Source organism: Scomber scombrus, chromosome 13 (assembly GCF_963691925.1).
Source record: "Scomber scombrus chromosome 13, fScoSco1.1, whole genome shotgun sequence".
Lineage (NCBI taxonomy): Eukaryota > Metazoa > Chordata > Actinopteri > Scombriformes > Scombridae > Scomber > Scomber scombrus.
This window is the reverse complement of record NC_084982.1, coordinates 11,397,395-11,417,458: the sequence shown is the minus strand read 5'-3', so window position 1 is coordinate 11,417,458 and position 20,064 is coordinate 11,397,395. Positions and strand designations below refer to the sequence as shown.

The following is a 20,064-nucleotide window of genomic DNA, read 5'->3' as shown; positions in this document are numbered from 1 at the left end:
TGAGATGTAAGTATGTATTTAAAAAGTGAAAATTACAGACAACAATCTATATGTACATTCAAAATTTTATTCATGGTATAGTGAGTGTAGAAAGCTTCTTACTCTAAGCAAATGGTTTATTTAACTACACAGAGGAAGGTCACTGAATCAATGAGTGTGGGGGGGGGGGGGCATCATATTTTAGCACAAGCCTCCAGAGACACCTAGAGTGAGCATCAGTACAAATGTTAAACATTCATCTGATTAAGAGCTTCTAGTGTGACTGTACATGTGTGGATATGGTGTAGAGAGGTGATATGTGTTGTATTTCTATGGTATAAATGCATGTCACATTCATGTTCACTGCCTTAATAACTTAATTTAGGGTTAGGGATGTGTGTCTCTGTGCTGATGTAATGGTAACTCTTCACCTCTTCATGAGGACTTTTCAGAAATTGAACAGGTAAAGCAGGGAGGGAGATATCAGTCACTGAAGCGCTGTACATGTATACACAGGAAATGTAGAAAAATAGAATGCGTTTGTGATTTGGTGACGGAATGTGTACCAGCGATGCGTGAGAGGAGACGGGACCATCTGGAAAACTGTTCTGATCTGTGTAGGCCCATCAAATCCCGTCGATTTATCAAATACTCACACACAGAGTCTCAAAGTGCTGCACTGAAAAATATTGCTGACACAGCCAGATAAAAAGAGGATAAACATGAGAGATGGGGGTTAGGAAAAACTGACAAACGCATAAACACGAGCAGGAAAAGGCTTGATAATTAAACTGGGCCACTGAGAGTTGGAGCTCCATCTGAATATTTACAATCAAGAGAAACAGTGGAATGATAAATCTGGAATGATTCTTTCTGACCCAAGTAAAATCTCTTCCATCCATCTCCTCTCTGAAGTCATATCCTGATCCTATTAAAAACCCCAATGTGTAATGACAGTGGAATTGGCATCAAGGACTTAACAGCAATAATATTTGGTGATAATAATCAGACTTCCAAAATGACAGAGTGCATAAAACGCAAACAGTAACACAATCATCTTCCTTTCGGATACAATTACACTTCATATATTACATATAGAGTATTTTGCCCATGCAGCTAACACAACAGTGAAGCATGGAGATGAGCATAAAGCAAAGATTCAGTTAAAGCAAGTCTGTGTGACGACAAAGCAGACCAGATTCTGAATACTCTTTTCTTCTTCATATCACAAGGTCACAAAGAAGACACTAGAAATGTACAATCCTGCTAAAATATCTAGTAAGAGGACCGCTCCTGTGGCCCTCAACATACAGTATACTGTATCTGTCATCAATATTGCCATGCACTACATATACTTACAGCGAATCTCTGTCTTAATATATTACACATTAAAAAAAATCAGAAAACAACATTCAATATTTTTAACATTTACATATTTTGATTCTGTATATGTTTTCTGCATTTTTTTTCTCCTTTTTAGAAAAAAAACCTGAAACACTTGGGCTTTATTCTTGTAGAGAAGGTGCTCTGAGAGCCCCTCCTCCTCTGGTTTACAGCTCTAAGAGCTGGTATGTCATCAAACACAGCACAGCTGTCATTTGAGAGAAGGGGAGTTGACTTGTGTGGGGCAGCTTGAGGAAAATGGAATTTGAGCGATGAGGCAGTAACTGGGAATTGAACTGCTGGTCTCAGCTGTGAGCGCAGTTCTGCAATGACTCCATATAAATAGTCAACAGGGTGTTGGATTTTCCAGTACGAACACTGTAAAGTTTTCATTTGTGATTTGGCTGAAATGTGCGGGTGAAACAGGGTACCCTTGTCTGACAAATTGCAGGTAAATTTATGCTCAAGTGTTGCTTTGTACAATCAAGGGACAGGGATTAAGAAGTGTGTTCCATATCAGTTTCCTCTAACCCAAACCCCTGAGGCATAAACTGGTTTCTTTTTCTAACTTTCAAGCAAGATAAAGATCAGCCTGCGCAGCACTCCCTACACCTGTCCCTCGCCCTTAACAGGGTGAGAAACTAGAGATGAGAGGGCTAAGGGCAAGGGACCAGAATGGAACAGACCCTATCAGTGAGAGTGAGGGGTTGTGATAAGCCTGAAGAAAATGTTGTTGTTGTTGTTGAGCAGTTCTTTAGTTCTGCATCTGCTCGAAGAATTTGTAGGTGGGGTTCTCATAACCGTTCTGCTGCATCTTGGCCAGATGACGCTCCTCTGGGGTCACCGCTGCATCCACCTAGCAACATGAAGGGAAGGGTGGTCAGTGAAACAAAAATACAGTGGATCTTTTGTACAGAAATAAAAACATGATCTCTGTTGTGTATTTCACATAAAGCCACCTATTTATTAAGCTCTTTACCTCAATTACGCCATGATGAATAGAAGTATATTGTTTCTTCCTCAGCATCACCAAGGTGATGACAATGACGGTGGCTATGACAACCCCTCCAACCATAAGCCCAATAATGGCACCTTTATTGGACCCCACATCCTCGGCGAAAAAGACCTACCATTAAAAAAAGGGACTATTGATGTGTGCATTCCCAGACCACTGCAGGAGCAAAAATAAATGCCATGATGATAAGTGTAGTGTTGGAATCAGCTGGTTTTCATACCAGTTTCTGGTGATGAACTTCGTAACCAGCACTTTGCCTCTCTTCAGTGTCCATCCTTACTTCTGGCATCTCTTCTGGCTTTAGGGCAGAAACTGAAACCAAAGACCATAAAGTGCTTTATAAAAACACACATTCAATGGTAAATTACAAAATTCTTGTTCTGACATATATTCTATATTTTAAATATGATTTTATAGTGCTATTAACTGAAATTACATGTATGCAAAGTGAGAGAAAGGTGGAATTAGGGGTGGGTGCTATTAGCAAAATTATAGCCTTATTATTACATACATTTTACCATATTTCCTCAGTATTCAAAATCAAGCTAAACTGATATTTTGTCCAATCTTTTTCCAGTTTTATTTGTGCAAAATCATTTCATTTTCTAATATGCTCTTCAGAAACTAAAGACACCAGTGGAGTTTTTGACCACTAATAGCATGACCAAGCAATGTTTTTACAAGTGAGTCCCTGTTTTGTCTGTAGACAGTGAAGAAAAACTGCTACTAAGTGAACACAGATGTTGCAAAATGAAAGAAGGAAATTCTTTCAACATGTTTGTTTAATGTCAAAGATACACACAGTGTGTCTGCTGAGAGACACTGAATGTAAACATACTGTAACTTTTTTTTTTTTTTTTTACAACAAAACTCTGAAGACCCCCTTTAAGATCTCATGTTATTACAGCTTGCTGTGCATCTGTAACGTGTCTTTCTTGTATGAGGATTATGTTACACATCATCAAATGTGCTCTGAGGCAATTTCTCATTTTTCCAAGACCACTGGCTTGTGACCATACTGAATCAAACATTACACATACCAGGTCGTGTGGGGAGCCCTCGATCTGGAACAGGGCGAGCATCAACAGGTTCAACTGCAACAATAAAAAGAAAGTTAAAAAAGGGGAACTAAATGCAAACTGACGTACTCTGCCTCCCCATATATTACCTCTTCACTGACACACTTCCCGAAAAAAATGGTAACTCTACACTTTCTTAAGAGGAAGTATTTTTATTTTCTGAACCAATTTCTTAATGAGGGATTATACTCAGAATAATTATTAATCAGTGAATATCTAATTTTATGAGAATAAGACATAACTAAGTCTGTGTACACTCATGAACAGTGAATGTGTGTATCTTACCGTGATTCTCTGTGTTAGGCTGATTGAAGCTCTCAGGATGGATAAAGCCGAGTCCGTCAAGGCCAGGCTCCATGGGAGCAGAGCTGTAGGCCTGATCAGGCATCAGAGCGTCATTACCGTAACTCACCCTGCCGTCCACCTGGAAACACATAGGAGCATTCATGTCTGTAAGTTTCTCTCTGTGCATGGCAGCTTTGTCTTGTACCGTTCTGAGTAGCAGAGATGAATCTATTTATATATATATGAGAGCAAGCTCTACACAGGACGGACTACATGCATATGTGAGTGGTTGCAACCGGACTCACCCGCCCATCGCTCTGCAGGGAGGAGACTTGCTGAGACAGCTCGGCCTGAACTCTCTGCACTATGACCGCTATGGAAGAAAAAGGGAGAAAGTGAGCTGAGAGAAAGAACCTCAGCATGATGATAAATGGGGGGAGAAGTGTTGGAACTGAGACGGATAAACAAAATGCATGCCAAGTCTTCTCACTCTCCCTGACTGATGAAGCAGATGTGAAAAAAGCAACACTTACAGACTTGGTTGTGGATCTCATGAGCCACACTGGGCACTTTGTAGAGCAGACCCAATGATTGATTCATCCTCTCATCAATCACACGTAGGTGCGTCAGAACCTAAAAGTCAGAAGGAAGTTGAGTACGTTCTGGTAGAAAGGTGTTAAAGTAAATCACAAAGAATACACCGTTTAATTTTAGAATTACAATTCACCAATACAAACATTTCAAATCCTTTCATCACATTAAAGGTTTAGTGCGGATAAAGGTTTTGGCATTGTGTGTGTGTGTGTGAGGCAGCATACCTGAGGTCGGATCTGCACGGCCTTCTTGGGGTCAACTGTGCGGACGTGCTCATAATGTTTCAGCGTGTGCTGCCGGTCCTTCTGTTCTGCACGGATGTACCTCTTCAGCAGGCTCAACACCTGACGAGTCTGCTGGTGCCAGTGTTGTATGTCGTTAGTGGGAATATTACACTCAGGTACACTCTAATATGAATGTATGATGTGCTTTTATTCTATATATTTTTTACATAGGATAGATTAATATATTATACTCCATTGTATTTTCTGCCAGTTACAACGGCAGAATAGTTTGACACAAGTACGATTTAAATAATGTCTTTCACTTTGTACTGTGTACTTCATACCAATGACGTCATGTCAATGGTATGAAGTTTTGTGTGTGTGTTTGTGTTTACCCGTGGAGGGTTAGCCTGCAGGGCACTGAGGTAATTTTCCAGAGCCAAGCGCCTGCGGCTGTTGAGCAGAGCTTCCACTCGGGCCATGTGTGTCTCCACCAGCTGCTGCCTCTCTCCTGCTGCCTCCTGCTCCAGAGCCTCCACCTTCTCCTGGAAGTGCTGCATGTCAAACACATTTTGAATACACACCAATAAGTTTTAATGGTAATAACATGTAATGGAAGTTGACAAAACTCATGTTAAACGTGCCAGTATTGGGACAACAACCCATGTAACTATGCATCTCATTAAAAATAGTACAGTTCTAGTTGCCCAGTTCAGTAAAGGTCCTTCAACAATTACTTTACCACTGAAATAATTCTATTTTGACTCTGATATATTTCATTGATAAGTTTTGATAAGTAATTTAAGCTTGACAATTAAGATTTTTACTGAAATCTCTGACAGTGACATTTTGGTCAAGATATTAATACTCTATTTTAATAAAAAAAACCTTCTAAGAGAGAGGAAGTTCTAGTGTGTGTCTTAGCCTTTAAAAAGCAAGCACCGTATAAATAAAATGTCTTATCATGATAAGTGTCATACCTGGATGACAGCTTTCTTGTCAGCACGAGGAAGGTTCTTGGCCTGCCTCTCAGCCTCCTCCCACTCCCTCATCACCTGGACATAAAAAGTCATGTCACTTCAAGCCTATACATACAGTTGCAGGAGTTACATCAGGAGATCCACAAAGCACACAGAGATGTTCAGGATGTAAATGTTGACCACTATACACACACACACACACACACACACACACCTGGGACATCTTTTCACGGTGCTTCGCCTCCAGGCTTTCCTTTGCCTTCTGGAAGTCAGTGTGCTCATTGTCATCCCCAGGAGATTCAAGGTACTGATCCACTGCATCTGGAGGACTGGGAGCCATGGTGGGCACTGGAGGAGAGCAAAGATGGAGTAATCAAAAATAGTTCAGGGAAAGGCAGAAGAGAAAATATTTGAAGCAGAATAACTCAAGAGGATGGTAGGAACACAGGGCGAAGAGGATGCAATGAAAAAGCTAAATGCAGGAAAAAACACTAATCCTTGTGAGTCTAGAACAAACAATGCATTCAACAGAGGCAACATTACACAGGATTCAGTACAAGGCGTATGGTGAACAGTTTAAATCTTAAAAGATAGTGAGAACACATTTAACCAACTGTGTTAATAAACACATATAACAAGTTAGGTACATACAGGTACAGACACATATAAAAGACAAACAGGTTATCAGGAGGCACAGTGTGATTTATGTCCCAGTACAGGGGTTGGCATTTATGCCCTGAGATAAGATTGTTTAAATGCTGAGTCAGGATGAGGGCAGACGCTGCACCATTGAAGAGTGTATTGCTTCACATGGTAGAAACAGCAAATGGCTGCAACACTCAGCTGGTTAAGACACCTTTACTGCCAGGTCAGACTAGTACAGAGCTGCTGCATCAGATACAAGACCCTACTACTGCATACTACAGTGCAAGGCATGCAAAAACACATGTGCAGAAGCACTCCTGACATTCAACGTTCATTATTTACACTGCCTCGTCCACATGCTGTAAGAAGTATGTGTCAGTGTTGGAAATTATGAAATGGGGAAGTGAATGACGTTTATGTGACGCATAATGGCAGAGCACAATGGCAGGGACACTCACTTTGCTTATGTTCATTTTTTTAAATTTTCATTTCCCTTTTATTACAAAGTTCAAATGTCATTAGCCAAACTAGAGACTGTGTTAATGTAAAATGTTGACTGAAAGGATAAAGCTGGCAATATTCCATCATTTTCTTATTAAAATATCACTTGCACACTTTATAAGAAGAAGATATAAGTAGAATCGAAACATTTTCCCTATTACATTTTGTAGCTTCGAGTGAAGTGTGCAAGTGTTACTTTTCTCATTGTTGCTGCTTACTAATAGCCTTGTTGTGCGAATAATCTCCTTCAACTGATATTTTTCTTATTGTCCACAAATCAAATCAAATGACCAAAATCAACAATTAACAATTGTCTGCGTAGTCAAAGCCTGATATACCTTATTCCTCTGTGCCATAGAGCTCTATAGAGTTGCTTCATTTCAATTAACATGTAGTTTATTTTGAATCAGTCCCACATTCAATATCTAAATACTAACTGGGGCTGGCTGTTGCTAGGGAGATGGAGCGGGTCATCCACTAATCAGAAAAATGGCCGTTCGACCCCCAGTTCCTCCAGTCCACATATTGAAGTGTCCTTGGGTAAGATATTGAACCCCCAATTGCTCCTGATGGCTGCACCATCACCCTTGTTGCCATCAGTGTGTGAGTGTGTGTGAATGGATGGATGTGGCTTGTAGTGTAAAAAGCGCTTTGAGTGTTTGGAAGACTGGAAAGACGGTTTATAAGTGCAGTCCACTTAACTTGACAGCCAAATGTATATTAATCTGCCGCTGAAAATAGTCCCCATCACCAACAAGTGCCCTATTTACTCCTGTTTGAGTAACATTTGCTAAAAAAAAATACAGTGCCCTGTTGTTTTAGGAAACAACTTTTCAAACAACGTAACTACAGTGGGCTGTGGGCTGACCCACAGACAGCCTAGGGAAGTCTGAAAGCATTTAGAGACAGACTCACACATTGTTGGTTTTGGACTTTTCAGGGGATTTGTAGACAATTTAAAAATATAAGCACTTGATCTTTATCACAAAAAAGACCATTCCTTTGCTTTTGGTAAAAGGCACACAAACAAAAATATGTTATTCCATTGAAATGGAAGGGTTCACGGCCTTCATCTTTCATGTCTTCTTTCTCTTCTGATCAAAGATATGTTCTTATCTTGCTGACAAAATCATTCTTGTCAATGCTCAAAATGGTTAAAAGGTATCGGACAGGAAAAGAGATAGAGATAGAGTGTGTGAGTGAGTGAGACAGAAACACAGTCTGCAGCAGCCTGAGGACAGGAATCAGGCTTATTAAGGTGTGGACACTTCAGGCTTTAGACAGCTCTGGTCCTGGGACTTACACGAGCTGCTGCAGACAGCTAGGCAGTACTCCTCCGTGTCAAAGTTATTCCTGTTGCCCCCACAGCCCCCAAACAAGAAGGGAGCACAGCTGCCCTTTTCAGGCACGAAGTACCAGCGCTCCAGCATGTCATGACACGGGCCTGACTCAGCACGTGCCCAACAAACCGCTGAATTGTGTACACACACAGGCAGCAACACAAAATGAAAATTAAATATCAAGTGGAAATAAAAGCAAAAATGTGAGCTTCTGAACATTATGAATAAAATAAAAGTATCACTTGTTATGTAATCAACAAAACAACACCTGATCATAAACAAAGAAATGGAAACGTGAACAAAACACATGAATGAGGTCCTCTCTCTTCATTTCTCACCTCGAACGACTTCCTCAACTGACTCAGTGGTGGTGGTGGTGGTAGTTGTCATAGCAATGTTAGCAATGCGCTCATCGCTGTCCCGTTCGTTGATCACGTCATCCTCCTCGTCTTCCTCGTCCTCCTCGTCATTTTCACCATCTCCGTTCTCATCCCTTTCATAAGTCCCTGCCTCTTCGTCTTCGTCTTCATCATCCTCAGTGGTGGCTGGCTCTGTATCGGCCTCACGCAACATGCTGTGGAGAGAGCCGTTGGTTCAGTCTTTGTATCATCAAGTGTGTGTGTGTTTCCGTGGTGATGAATGTCATTGACTTATGATACCTGTTATCGGTGTATTCAGTCTCAGCTCCGCCCCACCAGACGTCTGACTCCTCTCCTTCTAGCTCCACGCTATCCGACTCTTGTTCCGCCTCCGCCGGACAGCAGACAAATTCCACCCCGCGGAAACGGTCAATACCGCATGGCAACAGCATCCCATAGTCATGGAGATTCATGGAGCGGTCTCCGCAGGACTAATTTTAATAAAAGCCATTAATCATAATAATTTCCTACAGCGCTTCTATGGCTCACATGTAAACAGTATTGCAATGAAAGCACACAATATTCAATCATTTTAAGCCTTCTGGGAGCTGACTGTGGTAAACCTCGGTAACTGGAAATAAGGAGCATGGCCTCACACTCATAATGCAGCTCTAATGTGCAGATTATTTATTATAATAGTCTTTTTTACTTAAAACAGACAATTGTCTTTGTGGGTGACTGCACATTAATGAACAATGAAAAAAGAACGAGTATAAAAGGAGGTAAATTAGAACAAAGTGGCAGAGAAGGTTGCTGAGTGCTGAGTCATTCAGCAAGAATTTACAGAGGACCAGATGGAGAAGACAGAAAATGAGTGAAAAGAAAAGGCAACAAGCACATGTTGTGATGAGGAAAACATACGATATGAGGCTCATACAGTGAAACAATGCTCACCTCTTTGGCTACAGTGTGCCAGTGCAGGTGGCTCTCACACTGGTCCATACGCTCCTGGTGCAGGAACTTACACTTGTCAGGAACGAGCAGGGCATCACTCACAAACTCCCCAACTGCAACACAAAGCTTTGGCTGTTTACAGATACAGTATTTACCCATTTACATGTACATTGTTACACACATACACGCCCAGTATCATGTGCCCGTATCATTAAAGGTGCTTACCCAGGCAGCGATATGGCACCACAATGTGTGTGTGACTGCGGCATTGCTTGCGGCCTTTCTTGCACCAGTTCTGTATGCTGACGGGCTGATTGGCCTCCACAACATTTGTGATCTGCAACTCTGGATACACCTGGAGAAAAGAGAGAGAGATTGTTATATTCTTTGTTGTTGTTTTTACCTGCCTTCTTGTCTTTCCTTCTGCCACTTTAAAGAAAGTTTCTCTGCCTCCGCAGCTCTATTTAAATACCTCTTGGCAGTACTGCAGGATGCCCTCCTTGGTGCCTATGCAGCTCTTGGTGCCAGAGGGGTCAGACTCCCATTTGCCACTCTGCACGTTGATGTGCATATTAAGCTTCCCGCAGACCATGGCCACCTGGGGCTCAGTAAGCAAACCCACAGAGTCATCATCAGGAACCTGGACAAACAAGGAGAAAGAGAGGACCTCGATGAGGATTGTTTTTTTTTTGTTTTTTTTTGTTTGTTTGTTTTTTTTTTTTTTTTTTTACCAAACTAGCTACAGTATTTATATGCAGTACTGGGATTATTAATGTTTGAGGATATATGCCTCCATGAATTACTCCATATCACTGCACATTTACATTATTATATACATAAATAAATACTGGTTTAAGCATAATCCAGGCAAGATATTCTATTCATCCTTTTAAGCCCTCTGACCAGAAAGCAGAGCATTACAGCCACAGGGCAGCACATGTGTCTTTTGTTAGTCTGATTTTAAAGCCAAGTAAAGTTTTATTCCATTCCTATATTAGAGAAAGTGCAGTACAGTAAAAGTGAGACAAAATAAAGGAAAGAAAGTCTAAGAACCATAGGTTATTAAATCCAGCTGTAAACCAATAAGAGGTGCGAACAACCTTTTCTTTCAAATTACTTACTTTTTTCCTTCCTTTGTGTTTGGAGGAATAATTACAGGAAGTCCCAATGTTCTGTGTTCTTTATTTTTATGGCTAACGTCAGGAAAGACTTATACTGTGAGGCATAAAGCCATCCAATCTATAAATGACAAATTCAGGCTTGATGCTGTGGTTGCGTGTGAAGTTCTGCATATCATCACACTGCTGTGAGTCAGAATGCATCCATCATTATTGTGCTTTTCAGTTTTGTTATTTGGTTGCTTCACATCATATGGCACATCCATCTTGCTTGTTCTGTCTGAACCTAAACAGTAAACAAACAGACAAACTGCTGCAGTAAGCATTGGGTGTGTGAACCAACGCCCAGTTGAACACAAGGAATCTTGTGGGAATATCATTTCACAGGCTACAGAATATAAAAAAAATGTTGCTTAAAGAATATCTGCTACAAACCACATAAATATCAATATTGTCCTATTCCTCACATATCACTGGTTCATGTTCATGTCCAGTAACATTCCTTTTAGAAAAATGAGAGCTGCTACTAGTACTAGCTGCTACTGTGCCAGTAAACCATTCCTGTGTTGATTAGTCCCCAGTTACACTGACTTAACCTGTTCAACTTGGTCTTGGATCAAAGATCAAACTCGAGACACTCCTCGTGATTGAAAGAGAAAGTGGCAGCAGGCCATGCCAGTGATCAAAGGTTAACATTCATTATTGTTGATGCAGGACCTGTGTGATTCTTTCTAGTATGACTCAACCTGCATGTGGCAAAACATACAGAACAGGGGAACTGCAGAGGTCCAAAACAATGACCGGATTTATCTGGATAACAAGTCAGGAGACTTATGATTTAGGAGCTCTAACTTATTATCTATGAACTCTGAGCACAATGGCTTATCAAAATATTACAGAACAAACACCAAACGTGTTATAAACTGGCGCTATATAACAGGAAAATACAGTAATAGGAGGTACAATTACAGTGAAGAGATACAATTACAATGAAGCATGATAAAAACTACTATCAATATACTCTTAAATGAAACCCAAACAGTACAGTATCACATACTATCATATGTTTATGTGTATGGTAATATTAGCTGAGGGAAGCTCTTGAATGTTACATCAAATGATATGCCCTGTATAACCCCTCTCGAGAGACATTTTCCACTGCAGCACGCAGGGGGTCTGGCTGATAAAGCTACAGTGGGTGTGTTATTATATTGAGCCTGCTTTGTAGTAACACTTTCCATAAGTTAATTGCGTCGCTGAATCCAGGAAGGCAAAAAGAAAACGGCAGTGTGCATATAATGAGTTGCATATTGCAAAACAGGCCTTTTAATAAAATCTTATTTTCAGCTGGCCCTGAGCCGTGTGTTTTTCTTTGGTCCAGCGAAGCAGCAGCAAACTGCAGGCGCCATCTTGCTTGTGTCAAACTAAAAAGACTGCATCTTATCATTCTCATCAACAATATCATCACCCTGTATAATAACGCTTTAAAAGGACAGACATGTTTAAATTCCTGTCAACGGTATAAATGGACAAACTGTGGCTTAACAGTTTAACAGGACATATTGTGGCTGTAATGCTTTAATAGGACAGACTTAGGCTGTAATATATTGGTTTAAAGGGGCTTACTGTAGCTGAAACGGTTTAAACAGACATACTGAACACACACCATGTAGTCTACAGCGGTTGCCATGCCAATCCGTTTGCTACATTTTCTGGAAAAATCTAACTAATGTTAGCTCTCTAAACCCTTCTCACTACACTAGTTAGTTGACTTTACACAGCTATCTACCAAGTAATAGGATAGAAATACAGAACCTAACTACTGTAATAGTTATAAGGTGGGGTTAAAAACAACTCTCAGACAAAAACAAGTCCAACATGGCAGAACCAGGTTGTCAATCACTGACATCTAACGGTAGGCCTTGGTAGCATTGCTAACAACATTGGTTTGCTAATTGTGCGCAATAAATCTATGCACACCGCACACCTGCCACATCGATGGACTTCTATGACAAATATGTTAAAAACTATCAGGGCAATTTTAATTTAACAGCTCGTTACTGGCTTAATCGAATTGTTGGCCTCGGTAAACCCCACTTAATAGATACTTGTAGGGACCGCTGTTACCGTTACACCGTTACACTCGTTATAGCCTACGCAGTGGAGTTTATATTTTAACCGTTATTCTAACACGTCATTATTCAGCTGTGACCATGGTGATGTGTCCACGGTCAATCAGGCCCTCAGACCAGTGCAGCCAGTCGCGGCTCACCGTCACTCACGGAGATTTTTCTCTGTTGTACACTCACCTCGGATGAGAGCGTCAAGGTCGCCACCAGTAACAGCAGAAACGCCGTGTGTTCTCCCATGCCGTCCTCCCGGTATCCAGTACTCCCGTTTTTTTCACGATTTTTCAGTTAGAAAAAAAAAATTCCTGCAGGGAGTTATGTGTTTCGCGGCAGATGAAGCCTCCCAGTCTTGGTTTTATCCCTCCCTGTCTAACTGTTAGCTCCTGACGGTGACGGAGTGAGGCTGGAACGGAGGGATGTGTTTGGATGGGGGCGGGGGAGCGGAGAGCGGAGGATGGGAGGGGGCGTCTGTGTCCACGCACACATTTAATAACACTTTGCGTTTCCATAGATATACTGTTCTTATCTAATTCTGCATATGGCACAGCCACGGAACAGGACAAACATGTTGTTGTTGTTGAAATTGTTATTAGTATTTATAATGTAGTTCCAACTGCACTGCATTTATTTGTTTTGATGTGACGCCGTGGACAGCCTAATATAACAAGCTTTGAAAATTCATCACATTTTGGTTTCCAACCTTTTAGGCTTTTGACGACTTACAAAAAGAAGCGTTTGACAGGGTGGGTTCGGCTTCACTAAATAGCGAATTTTCCTTCCAAACTTCATTTCAATAATTGTTTTAAATGATGCAATATTTAACAAAAAATTAGATTAGAGGAAAAAGTCCAAAAACGAACTAAAACTAACTTCATATAAGACGTTCACACTCCATCTCCAGCAGCTACAACAGTAACATGCTGCTTCCATTAATTAGTATTAATAATCCAGTAATTATAAAGTCTACCGATTAGAGGGATCAAACCATTAGGATACTTTTACTGCAATAAGTAAATGAGGCAAAATGTTGCTGCTAATAGACTACTGTTACTTAAGTAAGATTTTTCATGAATTACTTTTACGTGTAATTAACTATTCTTACGTTACTGCATTGGTACTTTTACTTAATGTTTTTAATACTAGTTGTGCCTATGGAAACATACCCATTGCGTAGCTACACGGAAAGTCCCAATAAAATGATCAAAAAAAAGAAAAGTGTTAAGAATATTGTGTTATATTTTCCTATATTAATGACGCGGTAATCCCGGATATGTTCTTAGAAAGGTGGCTCTGTTAAACCTTGGTTCAGTATCGCACTTCCTGTTAGTGTGAGTGCGCCCAAGACAGTCAGATTGAAAACCCGCATGGATTGTTTCGTCCATGGTCTACTTAAACAGCGGGACGAATCCTATTTTAAACAACATTTTAATAGGTACAAAGCGGGATAATACATTTTTTCAGAACTTATTTTTTGCTTGGAGAGACCGCGGATCCATAAGAGAGCAACATGAGGACTTTCTTGGGCATTTTAATGGTGTTTATTGTCTCTGGTAAGTCCTCATATCCATCACGTTACTCCACAGTAATGTAGAGATTGAATATTTCAGTAGGCTATGTAGGACGGACTTAAGACCTTGTGTTGCAATATTTGAGAAGTTGTCACCTACTGTGACTGTTCCCCTGATATATTTTATATTCATGTATGACTGAACAATTGTTGCAGATGTAAAGCAAACGTCCTTTTTGATTTATGACTGGTGTGGTTAATGGTTTACTAAATATGAGGAAAAGGTTGCCTGATCACTAATTAATGGAACCATGCATTACACAAACTGTTTTCTTATTTAAATTGTTGTTATAGGTGTAGGCTATATTCAGTGATAAATTAAGTGACCTTCCTAAGTATTTGTCAGATTTAACTGAGGGTATAGACAACCTTTGTGATACCTGTGTATATTCAAACAATCTTCATGAGAAATGAGGGGAAATGAGAAATGGCTACAGCTTCTGAAAAAAGTGTGACATTTAGACACTTCCTTATTTTACCATTTGAGGTTTTTTAAACACTGTTGCAATGAACAGTCACACATCATAATTCATTCAGGCATGGGTGGAAGTCAAATACATTAAAAGGGATCTCCAAGTCAGACAAATTGAAGGGATTTATTTAAATTAACATTACCCAGGTACAGTTTACAAAATCCATATGGCTCTGATCCCCATTCACAACATAAGATTATACAATATTGTCTGTAGTCTTCCTGGAAACTGTATTTTTAGCATCTGTCCATTTTATTTGCTGAGGTGCTCACCAAAACTGAAACATTGCTTTCATGTAATACTTATGAGTATGTTTCATGCAGTATTTTGCAACATTATATAGTTTAATTTAATAATAGCTGAAAGTTTGATGAGGCAGTTCAGGATTGTAAGGCACCGCAATCCAACAAGCCATTATCACGGATTATAAACAGTGTTTTTTTCTCATTGTTTTGACTTACTGGAGGAGTATGGTGACAGGTTATGATTAAAAATGTATTTGAGGGTGCGCAGGTGGTCAAGTGGTTAGAGCGGATGCCATGTATGCAGCCGAAACCGGTTCGAATCGTGGCCGGAGGTTCTTTGCTGCATGTCACACCCCCCTCTCTCTCCCATGTTTCCTGTCTGTTTACCGCTAAATAAAGGTGTCTATGTCAGCTATGTTGTTTTGTTGTGTGATAGTGTACTGATGTGCCATTCACTTTGTGGTTTTCATTTTTAAGAATGAATTGTTATGTTGCTTGTTTTGTGTCTGTGTTTTAATATGTTATCCCTCTTGTTGCGCAATAACTACAAAACCTCAAAATGAAGCCAAAACACATCTTTACTGAGTATCTGTGTTTTGCAATACCTTATACAAAACCCAATGAGGGATTTTAAAAAGGCTACGTGTACGTTCAGGTTCAAGTCGGTTTTTCAATCCTGATTACCATTTTACAATTCTTTGTGTGAAAGCTCATGATGGAAGACATTTTCATAACGTACTACAAACATTTATATAGTATTGCGTTGTAATGAACTGCCATAGCTCCTTATAATACAAGGTTGGGGCTTTAGTGAAAAAAGAAAAAGAGAAAAATGGCAGATGTTTGTCCATTGTTTTAGGTCAATCACACGAAAGAAAAAAGAATTGTTGTCTCGTTTGAAACCAAACTTCTTCTTTTTTTTGCTGGATTTGCTGAAGGACCTACATTTACATATCATTGCTTGAACAGAAGAACAAACAAAGTGAGAGTGCAGTTTCTGATTAGCCTTATGCAGGAAATTATGTATTAATTTAAGATATTAATTGCTCTTACTTGAGAATGTAAATATCTGGCACTTTGGGCACTTTGCCAGTCACTACACACGCAGGAAAAGAGCCATAAAGTGACTGCAGAGTATTGTGATAATTTAACATGTCCAACACAAACAAGCAACATTCCTTTTAAAGTAAACGCTTTGCAGATGTTATTGTTTGAGTGATAAGAGTTAAACAGAAAATGAAAGACACTTGGGTGTGTGTCTCTCTCTCTCTCTCTCTCTCTCTCTCGCACTCTCTCTCTATCTCTCTCTCTCTCTCTCTCTCTCTCTCTCTCTCTCTCTCTCTCTCTCTCTCTCTCTCTCTCTCTCTCTCTCTCTCTCTCTCTCTCTCTCTCTCTCTCTCTCTCTCTCTGTGTGTGTGTGTGTGTGCGTGGGCGTGTGTGTGGGTGGGTGGGTCGTTGTCCAGAGAGTCTGAGAACTGAGTGGGCATATTCAAAGCTCTTGACCTGGGCAATCTGAAAACTGGACTAATCTTTGTTACTGTTTCTAGGTGATGAAGACATCAATGGTGTCTTGGATGACAGTGTCCTACTGCCATGTTCCTGTCCCAGCAGAAACTTGAAGAAGGAGTTTAAGTGGCAGATGGATAAACCAGAAACTGCAAAGATTTTCAAACAGAGGTCTTTAGGCTTTAACGTATTCGACGATGATTACAAAAGCAGGGCAAAAATGTTTCTGGATGAGAACAGTAACAACTGCTCTCTTCTCCTAATCAACATCACAATGAAAGACCAGGGAAAATACAGATGCACCTTTTCCATAGACGAACAAAAAACCATTATCTATATAAATCTAAGCATTTCTGGTGAGTAATTTGTTACCGATGTATCAGTCATTTGTTCCAGTTAAGAATAGAGTCTTCAAGTCTCTTCTTGCCAGGAAGCTACAGTGTTTATCATGACGACGTGTTGCTTACCAATGTTTTTACTGACCAAAAATTGATTGATCTTTTTTTTTTTTTATGTAGAAAAGCAGCCGCTGACTGGATTAGAAAGTGGTGAGCTCTGATACCAATCTATCATTTGTCAATTTTAAATATACATTTTGGCTGGGAGTTATATACAGCCCATTTCATCTCTGAGTTTACAACAGGCTTAATAATACACATACATTAAAACTAAACATTTTTGCAATTTTTCTTCTTTTTCCACAGGGCCTCTCAGCTCCCAATCGGCATGTTTCATGATGCACTTCAAAACTATTCCAATTTTGGTGACACTTGGATTTTTCCTGATGTAAGAGATCTTTATCTAAGGTTTGTATGCCTTATCTCAACCGAGTATTACTCATTAATCCAGAGTTGCACAATACCTACAGCTTTCTAATTCTGTCTGTTTTATGATTGCCATCACAGGGAAATGTTTACCCCCATGTCTTTCCTAATCGAGGATAAAAGGAATGGAGACTGTCAACCTCTTGTGCAATATATACAAGAGAAACCAATATAAGAATGTAAAGGCACTTTCCTCTCCATTGTGGTTAAACATGAATGTGGCATCCTGCCAAGAGACTTAATTTCAGGCAGGTTACATCCTGTGCTCATGCTGCTCGTGGAATGTCAATGAAACGGATTTTTTTTTATTGTTATTTTGTCATTTATGGACGTGTTAGATCAATTTATGATTTTAATGTGAGCAGTTAGTACTTCAGTTACAAACAGAGCACAAAAATCACACAAAGCACAAAAAATTACACAATCACACAAGAAAATTGATGAATTGATATGTGAACTATTGTAGATTCTGTATCGGGGAATAGTGACACTGAAGCTCAGTCAGAATAACTGTAATATATTGAAAAGTAATGTACATTGTTCGTTTATTAAATGTGAATTTTTCTGACTGCACATAATGGGTTTGTCAAAAGGCAGCTATATACTGCTTTGCACAGGTGTGTAATGACTTTACCTGTTGCTCTGTAACAGCATGTGTGTTATACTGGTAAATATACAGTACATCAATGTTTAATACAGTACTCTGCAAAGGTTGCAGGCACAAAAAGTTAAGTGAGGAATATGTGAAAATGTTGCTGAACTTTGGGAACTGGAAAACACACTGCTGATCCAGATGCCCAATTCAGCACTGGTCCCATATTATTCTGGGGTTTAGACGGCTGGAGTAAACTGAAGAAAGCTAGAAAAAAAAAGGGAAATGGAATTTCAATAAAAATTGAATTGTTGAAATGAAACATCCCTTGAAATTTCTTTCAGTAGAACTGGACAACTGCTTGCCTACATAGTCCATTTTACCCTTTATATGTTTTGTACTATTATTTCTTGTTTTTGTGAATAAATACTTAAGTGTTTTTGTATCCTGTCATTGTTGTCCCTATGTTAAAGAGCAGATTGCAGGTTAGAGCCCCCATTGAATCAATACTGTAGGAACTAGTTTTTTCTTTAAAATATACGTATAAGTACAATACTGACGCTTCTGGAGTCATTTTGGTGGGAAATTTACTTCTGCATCTGAAAAAGCCAAACCGCAAGTGACACAATGCCAGTTCTGCCACTGAGGAAACTGTTAATGTCTATTCTTACACACATGACGGACTACAACTGTACAATTATGAGCCTGTTATGCACCCAAGAGAGCAGGTAGAGAGCAGGAGAAGAAACAATGGTCAGAGGAGAGAGATTGAATTGTGGTTCAGCAGATTTGTAAACCTATGTCATTGCTTTTAAATCATGCGATTGATCTTTTATATTAAGTTGACTTTACCAATTTGAAATCGAATAATAGTAAATGGTACAGCTAAGTACTTAAATATACACTTAAGAGCCACTTCATTATACAATCTAATCCAATATACATTTTCAGTTTTTGTTAGCATTGTCAGGAAGGCAATAATTCTACTTTATGTTTATTACTGAGGTCATAGTTGGTGATGGTGGTGTACTAGGGTGCATTATATTGAATGGTGTTCAATATAACACTAGAAAGAGAGATCATATTTCTCCCATTTTGGCTTCACTGCATTGGCTTCCCGTAAAATTTAGAATATAATTTAAAATCCTTCTCCTCACTTTCAAAGCTCTTAATGGTCAGGCTCCATAATATCTTAAAGAGCTTATAGTACCTTATGTACCTACCAGAACACTGCACTCCCAGTATGCAGGCCTACTTGTGGTTCCTAGTATCTCTAAAAGTAGAATGGGAGGCAGAGCCTTCAGTTATCAGGCTCATCTCCTATGGAACCATCTTCCACATTCGGTCTGGGGAGCAGACATCCTCTCTACATTTAAGAGTAGGCTTAAAACTTTCCTTAAGCTTGTAGTTAGGGCCGGCCAGGCTTGCCCTGGACCAGTTCCTAGTTTATGCTGCTATAGGCTTAGACTATCTCCTCTCCTCTCTCCTCTCTCTCTCTCTCTCTCTCTCTCTCTCTCTCTCTCTCTCTCTCTCTCTCTCTCTCTCTCTCTCTATCCATCCATCTATATCCATTAACATTCATGTAATATTAATGCATTCAATAACCTAAACTTCTTCCCCGGAGTCTTTCTCGTCTCACAGGTAATCCGGGCCTGTAGACGTCCGGATGACAGATTCTAGTCCCGGATCTACTAGCTTCAATGTTGATTTTCAATGTGGTTCTCTCTCCTATTCTTCCTCTCTCTCCTCTCTACCCCAACCGGTTGGGGCAGATGGCCGCCCACTTTGAGCCTGGTTCTGCCTGAGGTTTCTTCCTGTTAAAAGGGAGTTTTTTCTTGCCACTGTCGCTAGGGGTGCTTACTCATGTGGGAATGTTGGGTCTCTTTAAAATTAAAACCTGAAGAGTACAGTTTAGAACCTGCTCTATGTGTATAGTGCCTTGATATGACTTTGTTGTGATTTGACACTATACAAATAAAGATGGATTGATTGATTGATTAATATCCCCTAACTGTTATTATTATGTTATTTTGTCTGCAAAACAGGAAAAAATACTGGCACACACCATATCCTTGGTAAATTGATACCTCTATTATTGAGTAGATTTCTAACGCACATGTTGGGACTAGTCAGGCTTAGTCAGATAACAGTATCAGACTTTTTGTCTAGATGGAAGAAATCTGGATACATTCCGCACTGCATATACAGAACATGCGAGAGACATTACACAGTACATTTTACCTTATTTTTTATATTTGTTTATGTAGACATT

At 39.8% G+C, this 20,064-nt stretch overlaps 2 protein-coding genes across 7 annotated transcripts; one reads left to right on the top strand and one right to left on the bottom strand.

Annotated features, from left to right (window-relative positions):
* Window positions 1-53: 53 nt before the first annotated feature.
* Window positions 54-12,945, bottom strand: appb (amyloid beta (A4) precursor protein b). Of its 5 annotated transcripts, none has more exons than XM_062431214.1 (18): window positions 12,766-12,945; window positions 9,811-9,978; window positions 9,564-9,693; window positions 9,339-9,451; window positions 8,685-8,875; window positions 8,364-8,599; window positions 7,989-8,156; window positions 5,754-5,887; window positions 5,540-5,614; window positions 4,955-5,113; window positions 4,560-4,691; window positions 4,275-4,374; window positions 4,047-4,114; window positions 3,742-3,880; window positions 3,418-3,471; window positions 2,598-2,689; window positions 2,342-2,488; window positions 54-2,218 (listed from the first exon to the last, which is right to left on the bottom strand). In XM_062431214.1, the coding sequence occupies exons 1-18, from the start codon at window positions 12,823-12,825 to the stop codon at window positions 2,117-2,119; spliced, it is 2,268 nt and encodes a 755-aa protein (XP_062287198.1). In that variant the 5' UTR covers window positions 12,826-12,945; the 3' UTR covers window positions 54-2,116. The 5 variants fall into 5 exon arrangements, with proteins under 5 accessions (XP_062287198.1, XP_062287199.1, XP_062287200.1 ...); XM_062431215.1 differs by having other exon boundaries at window positions 4,560-4,688; XM_062431216.1 differs by having other exon boundaries at window positions 4,955-5,104.
* A 986-nt stretch (window positions 12,946-13,931) lies between these two features.
* On the top strand, window positions 13,932-18,207 carry si:dkey-192g7.3 (uncharacterized). Of its 2 annotated transcripts, none has more exons than XM_062432006.1 (5): window positions 13,932-14,135; window positions 16,418-16,547; window positions 16,895-16,924; window positions 17,081-17,182; window positions 17,282-18,207. In XM_062432006.1, exons 1-5 carry the CDS (start codon window positions 14,093-14,095, stop codon window positions 17,373-17,375), a joined length of 399 nt encoding a protein of 132 aa, XP_062287990.1. In that variant the 5' UTR covers window positions 13,932-14,092; the 3' UTR covers window positions 17,376-18,207. The 2 variants fall into 2 exon arrangements, with proteins under 2 accessions (XP_062287990.1, XP_062287989.1); XM_062432005.1 differs by having other exon boundaries at window positions 16,418-16,732.
* Window positions 18,208-20,064: the final 1,857 nt, after the last annotated feature.